Source organism: Tiliqua scincoides, chromosome 4 (genome assembly GCF_035046505.1).
Source record: "Tiliqua scincoides isolate rTilSci1 chromosome 4, rTilSci1.hap2, whole genome shotgun sequence".
In the NCBI taxonomy this organism is placed as follows: domain Eukaryota; kingdom Metazoa; phylum Chordata; class Lepidosauria; order Squamata; family Scincidae; genus Tiliqua; species Tiliqua scincoides.
The window spans coordinates 59,932,232-59,942,653 of NC_089824.1; the positions used below are offsets into that span (position 1 = coordinate 59,932,232).

General features: G+C 43.6%; 1 protein-coding gene across 5 annotated transcripts in view; it reads left to right on the plus strand.

Annotated features, from left to right (window-relative positions):
* Positions 1 to 2,708, plus strand: part of ANKRD12 (ankyrin repeat domain 12) — a 79,777-nt gene extending 77,069 nt beyond the window's left edge. For all 5 annotated transcript variants that reach the window (XM_066623891.1, XM_066623887.1, XM_066623889.1 and 2 more), the window contains one exon: positions 1,312 to 2,708. In XM_066623891.1, the coding sequence (XP_066479988.1) occupies positions 1,312 to 1,497 (186 nt within the window). In that variant the 3' untranslated portion in view covers positions 1,498 to 2,708. The remainder of the gene's footprint in view (positions 1 to 1,311) is intronic.
* Positions 2,709 to 10,422: the final 7,714 nt, after the last annotated feature.

Here is a 10,422-nt window from a genome sequence, read left to right on the forward strand (position 1 = left end):
CTGTCTCCTCTGTTCCCCCTTTGAAAAAAAGGGGGGAACGGAAGAGGTAGCTATGCAAAAGTAATTGCAGTGATGATGACATCACCACAATTACTTCCGGGTCGGGTGGGGGGTGGAGAAGGAGGTGTGGGGGCGGAAAATGGGGGGTTGCCCCGGCGCGGGGACCCCCAGGAACGCCACTTTTCTCAATTTCTCTTCCATTTCTCCATTATATGTGACCTGGTAAGAGAGGAGAGACCTGGAGAGAGCAAAGTGAGCTCCCTGCACCAATTAGCCGCACTTGAGTGAGATGAGCCAGGTGCATGTGTTCCAGGACAGACATTTTAACAAATTTTGCTGGAGAGGGCAACACATGGCACCCCCTTGTGACTGGTACCTGGGGTGGACCACTCCCTCATCTCGTACTTGCTATGCAACTGTTACCAATAGGAAACAATCCAGGGCACTTTCAGCACAATTCTATGCATGTTTATTTGGAAGTGTGCATAGGATTGCAGTCTCAATCTTTGAACCTTAAATATGATCAAATTTCTCAGGATTTAAAGTTTATCCCAATTATGTTAGACATGATAATGTACATTCTTGGTTTGAGAAAACTGTAAGGTCAGGACCAAAGACTACAATAGAGCTTCCGTCTATATAGCAAAACTTCAGAGGAATCCTCTTCCTAAAGCATTCCATCAGGTTGTTTGGGCAGTTTAGGGGAACTTTTGAGAGAGGCCTCCAATACAGTATGAGTTCCTGGCACTGGGGACTACAGAATACAGATAATATTTTGTTGTGCATACAGAAGGATGTTTATGCACCTTCCTTTAGATTCTGTGTTTGACTTCTGTGGCAAAGTGCGGTATAAAAACATTGAATTAGTTTTGTGTAGGACTTAGCTGCTCCCAGTGCACATATATCTACCCTTTTTCTTAAAGCAAGAACAGCTAATCTTGGAAGCCTGGGGAGAAGATGGGCATACACTTTCACATCTCACTGCTTGGGAGGTGATACATTTAAACATAGTTTTAGAAAACGTTTAATAGACTTTGTGCATTTTTTAAAAATATTGAAAATACTACTTAATACAATTGAAAATTAACATTCATTTGTACTAATTTTTCCCATTTTGAATTCAGATTCTCAAGAATCTCTGTAGGCTTGGGCATACCAGAGTAAAGTCTCAATGGCCAGACAAAATCATTTCATGTGTTTGATTGGCCTGCGGACTGCCAAATTGACCACCTGTGCTTTAGAGAATACATTACAGTGTTCTTGTTAAGGAGTTGAGAATAACTGAATATTCATCTGTTTATTTTGATATAGACATGTCTTTTGATGAGGCAACAACATGAAGCAGCAGCTTTAAATGCTGTACAGAGACTGGAATGGCAGCTTAAACTGCAAGAACTCGATCCTGCAACTTATAAATCCATCAGTATTTATGAAATTCAGGAATTCTATGTTCCTCTTGTGGATGTTAATGATGACTTTGAATTGACACCTATATGACAACTAGCCTATCTTGGCTGTCACAGCTTAAGATTGTGGTGCATAAATGTATTAAAATATAGCACTAATGTGGGATACTGCCTTTTACAGTACTCCAGATATTTCTTTAAAAATGCTTCATAAAATCTCATCAATATTGTAAATGCACATGCCATTTAGTAATAAATGGTATTTATTTTAGAGTCTAGGCCCAAAAACTATCTTCCCAACAAATCTATTTATGTACAACAGCCTTTCATTGACAATTTAACAGCGCTGGCAGCTGTTACAAGGGGGCCACCAAAAATACTTGTTATTTAAAGTTCACTTCAATGATTTTTATTAAACTCCTACAGAAAAACAACAAACCTGTGGAAGAAATTATAAGTTTCTGGGGATGCGGGAAGTGAGAGTCTATTCATCGTATATAATTTATAGGTTAACTGTACAGTTTTCATTTTGAAAAAGATGTAATATTGTTTTCATTTTTTAAAATAACTTATTTTATACATATTGTGTAAATGTAAATATTCTTGTATTTAATGTTCAACTCTGTATACAAAAATAGATATTTTAATTGTAAAACTTGTTTTGTCTAATGTTTTATTGGACCAAAGTTGTTGTTTTTTTTTAATGTGTAGTTTGTAGACAGTTTTCTTTTAAAAGGCATGTGTTTGATTTAGATGCTTGCTTCATCACCATAATTGTTAAGATTTGTGACTGGGCAGTGGTGCATGCTAGCTCAGTGCAAGTTTTTCCTTAGTGTGTGGTACCCAAGTGATTGCAACATGTGGCCCACCAATCCACCAAGCACTGCTTCTGTACAATCTTCATTCGTTCAGAAGAATTTGCATGAGTGCCCATTTCCATGTAGTTTGCAGCAGTGCTTAATGGATTGCACCACTACTTTCTAGAGCCATTTCCTCTTGCTCTGCTGCTGTAATGCCATGCCTGTGACTTTCTGTGCTGAGAGTATTTTGTTTAAAATCTTAGATTATAAACTTGCTCTTACATGGTGGTCTCAAAACAAGCCTATTCTTTCCCTCCCCTTTCAAATGCCTCTAATGCCCCTTTCAAATGCCCCTTTAAATTGTACATTGTCTATTTTAATAATTATCTATTGAAGCATATGTAAATAGCTGTAAATACAATGTTTAATAAATTCTATTGGTCATGCTAACAAATGGTTGAATCCTCGTGATGGTGAAATTTTCATTCCACATTTTATACAATTTGACAAAAATAAATCTTTGGAAGTTCCATGATAAGATTGTATTTGTATATTCTGACAAATTTTTGTATAGTTTGCAAAGACCTGATTAGGATGACCTCATACTGTTAAAACACCTTTTATAACAGTGGGGAGTGTATAGAACTGTGGGTAGTGATTATGCAATTGGTCTGAGTGGTTTTCTGTTCAAATCCTCAGTCATGAAGATCTCTGAATAACTTTGGGTCAACCATGAGCTCTCAGGCTTACCTATCACAGAGATATTGTGACCCTAACTTGGCGAAGGGAGAGACTGGTCCATATATATCCACTCAGTGGTGGCATGTGCATCTGCACTACCTCCCCCCATGTTGCTTTTGTGAGTCCATGCACCTCCTGATGAATGAGGGGGAGGGGGAGCAGGCAGGGAAACAGGACTGATAACCCATCCCCTCTTCTCTTTACTTACTACCAGCACAGCATGCAGTTTCCCTGCTTAGCACCACTTCTGTTTGAAATGTACAGGAGCAGTAGATGCTGGGAAGCCAACATCCCTTGCTCATGCTCATTACAAACAGAAGCAGCACAGAGCAGGAAGGCCACAGACTGCACTGTAAGTAAAGGGAATAAAAAGGGGGTGGGCTCCAAATAGTTTCTTTCTACCTACTTGATGCTTTGTAAGGAGGCAGGGCAGTGATTTGAAGTCACATCAGCTTTGAAGGGGGCTACTGCTGCTGTGATTGTCTTCCAGTTTACTCCTAGCAAGTTGGAAGAGGATCGGAGCACCCAGTGAAGCAGCAGCTTGGGAAGGGTGGTGGACAGATGGGCTGGGGGCTTGTCCATTCGTTGCCCATCCAAGGTTGTCTGTCCCTGTAATCATTTCAGGTTGCCTCATGGCAGGGCTGCCCCTATATCCACTTGTAGTTTTTTTTAGAAGGTAGAATACACACGATTGAGAGACTGCAGAGCTCTCAGGAGATAATGCATGGCTCTCCATCTGATGCCCCTATTTGTTAGAGGCTGGACCACCCGCTTTTGTGGGGTTTCCCTCTATAATTTTGTCTCCAAGTACAGGTACAATGTTTTTCTCCATGTGACTGAATAACACTAATTTTAGAAAATAACATTGGGGAACAATGCTAGAGTGAGACCTAGATCTGCCCCAACCTTGTGTGTCTAGGGGCATCTTCTCAATTGTGTTTTAGAATTTACATTGTCCCGAACTCATTGTGAGCCAATAAGAACTGAGGTGGCTACTGTTTGAATAAGGGTGCAATCCTGAGCTGCAGATAGGGTGCAGTCCTGAGCTCCATCATTGTTACAAAAATGCCATAAAGCACTTTTGCGCTGACACTTGCACCAGCCCCCCCAAGCCAATGTTGGCCCCAGGTACAGTGAATTGCGTCGGCTGAGCTTGGCTGACGCAGGGGTCTGGGGAGGAGGGAGGGAGGCATTTTGGGGTGGGGGAGGGCAGGTGGTGGGCATTCCTAGGGTTGGGTGGGTAGAGGGTGGGAGGCAGGGCCAAGATTCGGCAGTTATGTCAGATCCTAACCCTGTTCCCAGGCGGCCCAGGGCAGTCCCAGTCTGCTCAGATTTGTGCCACCTCTTGAGGTGGCACAGATCCGAGTAGCCTCATTGGGTTGCTGTGGCTTGACCCAGGGTAAGGGGAAGCAATTCCCCTTGCCCGGGCTGAGTCACTTTCAGCCCCAATCCTGCCTTGGATACAGTGCATGCCGGCTGGCCTGCCTGCTCCAGGGCAGGTTAGGATTGCATTGCATATTACTTATTTATAGGCAGAGAGATGCCCTGATGTCTGTGATGAAAAGAGAAAATGGTTGGGAATTGCCAGGTGGCTGGATGAGAATGTAAGGGCCATGTTGATTTCATCAAAGAGTTTTTGTAGTCTAGCATCCTGTTTTCAACACTGACCAGTCAGACGCCTTTGGAAGCCTACAAACAAGACATGAAAGAAACCTTCCCATTGTATGTCCCATGCATCTGCTATTTGGAAGTATACTTTTGGGGGACCCTGTTCTTGTGTTCTTAGCTGATGTTGTCTTCTGTTTATTTAAATTGCCTTGGGCTCCTCTTTATTGGAAGGGAAATGTGGCATAGAAATATAAATTCTGCCTCTGAACTTTTAGCTGCTAATAGCTGCTGATTGCCTTGTCATTTAAAAAAGCCAGATAGGTTTTCTGATCCCAGCCTTTTGATCAAGCCACAAGCATCCTTGTCCATTCCTAGCTTCTGCCAAAGATTTTTGAAATGCCATAAGGATTCCGAGTTTTTTTTATTTCTGAAGGTTTGATGTCTGATACATGACTATATCAAACCTTAAATTTAAGCACATGTACCTAGTGAATAGGCTGTCCACTTCCTCCCAATAATTCAATTCCCTAATCGCTGTATTTCAAAAACATTTTAAATTCCAAGTAATGTATCATGAAGGAATATGACCTTTCTGACTTACCCCTTAAACTTTTTATTTTAGCCTTTCATTTTTGAGAAGTTCATTCATCAGATATTAAATCTGACTGTTGGATTTTCTAGGCTCCACTGCAAATATATATTCAGTTTGATAGTGTTGTGATGAACATTTGCAAGTGATTTAAAGTTCACTTCAATGATTTCTATTAAACTACAGAAAACAACAAACCTGTGGAAGAAATTATAAGCCTGCTTTAAAAAGTTCCACTGTCTTGGTGCAAAACTCCCTCTGATGAGCATGACACTTGTCTCCTCTATTTGGGAGAGGGGGACATTGTGGCTACATGCATCCTCTGTTAAAAAAAAAAGGGGGGGCAAACAAAAAACGGGGACTTTCCTTTGCTGGAAAAAAACATCAAAATCTGCCCCCCCCAAATCACTTTATTTGGTTTTTATCAATTATTTAATGGGCCATGCATGGGTAATGTCTGACTTCATCTGCTAACACTATACCATCTATATCACCTACTTAGTACACTTTAAAAGCAATTATAATTATAATGTAAATTTTGAATAAAAACACACCACTTTCTATACTTCTACCTTTGGAAAACACAGAAACCCATGGAAAAAAAACCCCATTTTCTCCCATGTCTATATATATTGGCAACCTTCAGTCTCGAAAGACTATGGTATCGCGCTCTGAAAGGTGGTTCTGGCACAGTGTCTAGTGTGGCTGAAAAGGCCAATCCGGGAGTGACAATCCCTTCCACACCAGGAGCAAGTGCAGTCTGTCTCTGGTATGTCTTCCTGGCTATGGGCCTTCCTTCTTTGCCTCTTAGCCTCAGACTGTTGGCCAAGTGTCTCTTCAAACTGGGAAAGGCCATGCTGCACAGCCTGCCTCCAAGCAGGCCGCTGAGGCCAGGGTTTCCCACTTGTTGAGGTCCATTCCTAAGGCCTTCAGATCCCTCTTGCAGATGTCCTTGTATCACAGCTGTGGTCTACCTGTAGGGCGCTTTCCTTGCACGAGTTCTCCATAGAGGAGATCCTTTGGGATCCGGCCATCATCCATTCTCACGACATGACCGAGCCAACGCAGGCGTCTCTGTTTCAGCAGTGCATACATGCTAGGGATTCCAGCACGTTCCAGGACTGTGTTGTTAGGAACTTTGTCCTGCCAGGTGATGCCGAGAATGCGTCGGAGGCAGCGCATGTGGAAAGCATTCAGTTTCCTCTCCTGTTGTGAGCAGAGAGTCCATGACTCGCTGCAGTACAGCAGTGTACTCAGGACGCAAGCTCTGTAGACCTGGATCTTGGTATGTTCCGTCAGCTTCTTGTTGGACCAGACTCTCTTTGTGAGTCTGGAAAATGTAGTAGCTGCTTTACCGACGCGTTTGTTTAGCTCGGTATCGAGAGAAAGAGTGTCGGAGATCGTTGAGCCAAGGTACACAAAGTCATGGACAACCTCCAGTTCATGCGCAGAGATTGTAATGCAGGGAGGTGAGTCCACATTCTCAACCATGACCTGTGTTTTCTTTAAGCTGATCGTCCGTCCAAAATCTTGGCAGGCCTTGCTAAAACGATCCATGAGCTGCTGGAGATCTTTGGCAGAGTGGGCAGTGACAGCTGCATCGTCGGCAAAGAGGAAGTCACGCAGACATTTCAGCTGGACTTTGGACTTATCCCATGTCTAGTGATAAGTCTTTGTGGCTGAACTAAGTTCCTTAACAATACAATGAGATAAGAAACCCCTATCTTTATTTAAGCCAAAACTAATAAACTTCTTAATAAGTTCTAGTTCAGCATTTTCTCACTAGAGTCTCCTTTTAAAATTCATCACAAAATGGTAACTTTCAGTTCAGGCCTGAGCTACTCAAATCTTCTGCCACTGCTTTCTAAATATTGCCATGTTTTACATCAGATCTGTGTTCATTTATTCTTCTATGAAGAGATTAGTCTGTCCTATGCAGAGAGCAGAGGAGGACCATTAATAAGTAGATAGTATATATTACACCTGAGGATAACCAAGTGAAGGTGCCTCTGAGAGCATCACTGATATTATTGGTTTCTAATGATGTTGCCTGAATGGATATGTGGACCAAGTTGGCAACAAACCCAGGGTTTGTTGCAGGGACTGGTCCCTGTGTTCGTATTTTTGGCTGCAATCCTATACATCAGTGTTTCTCAAACTTTGGGTCGGGACCCACTAGGTCATTATTTTCAATATTTTTTTATATATATTAGACTTGATGCTACCATGATATGTGACTGCATTTGGGGAAATGTAACAGACCTGTACTTTTAACAAGCTACTATGTATATTCTTTTAACAATGATAGTAAATGGGACTTACTCCTGGGTAAGTGTGGGTAGGATTGCAGCCTAGGATTGTCAGAAATTTTCTTGCTTGATGTCACTTCCAGTGGGTCCTGACAGATTCTCATTCTAAAAAGTGGGTCCTGGTTCTAAATGTACGAGAACCACTGCTATACATGCTTTCTTGGAAGTAAGCCCCATGTCAGGTATGCACTTTTGAGTTCTGAGACACCCCACTTCATTTGTGCCATCCTGCATATGGCAGGATGTGGGAGCAGAAGGCAACATTTAATTTACCTAGAAAATAAAAAATCATGAGCCTGTGAAAAGGGGGTAAAGGGGGTAATTTGTACTTGGGCCCAGGGTCAAAAAAGGGGTCCATGACCCAAAGGAGGGGGCCCAGAAAGTTCCTGGAACCCTTCATTTTTGGATCTCACCCACACTCACTGCCTGTGTGGGAAGCTAGGGGCGCTACTAGGGGTGCAGGTGCACAGCCAAGGTTACTGCAGCAAGACATATATGCAGGGTAGAGGAATGCATACATTACACTCCATAACAGTGTCAAATCTGAGAGGAAACTGGCCTGCTACAGTAGCTCTTTCACTTGTGAGTCCCCTTACCATGAAGGCGTGTATTGGAGCTCAGGAACACAGCTGCAGGACTACAGCTGCTGCCGAAGTAAGTTTTGGTACACACAGGACACCCTCCATTCTATTGTGCTTGAATACCATGATGCTAATTTTCTATATTTCAAAGATTTTATCAAGATTTTGGAGTGTGTTTGGTTTTCCATATTTATCTAGCTGCTGATGCCACATGGACCGGTACACCTGGGCTCCGCATTGGGAAGCTGGGTAGTTCAGCTGTTGCCCCCCCAACCTGTTTCTCTCACTCCCCACCCCAATTCTTCCTGCCCCTTCACCAACCCTCCCCTCTCCCTTTAAGAAAGGGCCCAAAAGAAACTTTGTATGCCCTAACTGTCACCTGGGTCAGCTTCTTTTGTAGATCCTCAGTTACCTATGAGGCCACATGGTCCTGGTGGGGCAGGATGTGCACCCACCACCTTTTCCACCAAGAGACAAAGACCCAAGATGAAGAGAGACACCCCTTTGGGCTTTGTTTTTTATATTTCACAGGCTACCAGGATGGGGTGACTCTGTATTCATTTTAAACTGTCCAATCAGAAATCCTTGAGGACAGAATCATGAGGCTGCTTTCTGTACACCCAGCCACTCACCCCCTTGTCCTTTTACAACAGTTCCTTGCCATACACCTTTGTCAGGCAACTTCCAAGAATCTTTATCACCTTCTGCATCACTTTCATCAGTCCATTCCAACTCTTGTTGAAATTTTAGAGCAGCTGGCAGCTGTACTTGGCATGTTGCACCCCTGCTGATTGCTCTGGTTCTCTGCACTCCATGACTCACGTGTTGGGAAGCTTTGGCGCTCTTCCTCCAGGAGTTGAGCTTGATGCATCCCTGAGTGTGCTCTCGGGTGCCTCTCATCCTCCATGCTCATTGGTGGTGCAGGCTTAGGTCTGTAAACCCCTTCCAACAGGCTTGGGGATTGGGAATCCCGTACATTGACTGGCATCAGTCCCACAGTCCCTTCCACCTCTTCAACAGCATACAACTGATCTCTGTACATCATGTTGCTGTCTTCTACCTTATGCTAGTTCTGCTTACGTTGCTGAGGCAGAACAGCCCTTACCGCCAAAATAACAAACCACTGAAATCTTTGTAGAGGTTTTGCCTCTGCCTTAAGTGTAACCACTTTTGGGAACAAAGTTCAGTCGGATCCCAGCGCTAGGCCACCATGTCGTATACTTGTCTTACTCTCCCAGGGTTTTGGGGTGCTCAGAGTTGTTGGTTCTCGAACCCAGAGCCTTCAAAGACCCCTGTTCGGTAGTACTGCCACCACCCTGTCTGTGCCAGTGTCTCAGTCCAGGGACACTGAGACCCTCTAGGCTTACTATATCCCTTGTAGGCACTGAGCACTTTCTTTACTTAAAGTCTCAGTCCTCAAGTTACTAGTCCACAATGAGGATTTTTGGTAGCTTGCTGAACGGCTAGGCAGGATTCTGAACCTTTGTCCCCAACAGACAATGAACCAACATGGTAAAAAGATTTTTACTTTATTAAGTACATAGGGTTACAAAAAGTTACAAAAGGCAGCAAATGCTAGAGGCATAAAAACTTCTAGGAAACATATCAGCATAAAACAACAAAGCTAACTGGCTAACTCTATTATTTCCTAACTCTCACCTGGGTCAGCTTCTTTTGTAGATCCTCAGTTACCTATGAGGCCACATGGTCCTGGCGGGGCAGGATGTGCACCCACCACCTTTTCCACCAAGAGACAAAGACCCAAGATGAAGACAAAGACACCCCTTTGGGCTTTGTTTTTTATACTTCACAGGCTACCAGGATGGGGTGACTCATTTTAAACTGTCCAATCAGAAACCCTTGAGGACAGAATCTTCCCGAAGTGGGGTTGAAAGCTATCCTCCTAGTTCCCCCCTCCCATCGGAGGTCTACAGCTGCATTCCACTCTGATGGGCGCCTTGCAGTCTACAGAGGTGCCACCTTGTCACCATCCATCGAGTTGTAAATTCCTTGCAGTTAGGATGCAAGCCACTTCTATGTTACTGGGTTACTTTGGTTCAGGCTTTGCAATGCTACTAGGCCTAAACTGCACATATTCATGACACCTGTGATGGAGTTTTCCTCCAGAAATCTGTCCAATTCCCTTTTAAAGCCATGCAGGCCAGACACCATCACCACATCCTGTGGCAAGAAGTTCCACAGACTAACTACACGCTGAGTAAATGCAGTTGTCTTGTGTGCTCCCTGAGGCACCTGGTGGACCACTGTGAGACACAGGAGGCTGGACTAGATGGGACTTGGGCCTGATTCAGTGGGGCTCTTCTTATGTTCTTAACACCAAGCAGCGGCAACAAAAGCAGTGCAGTCCCACTGAGAGAAAAGGTGCTA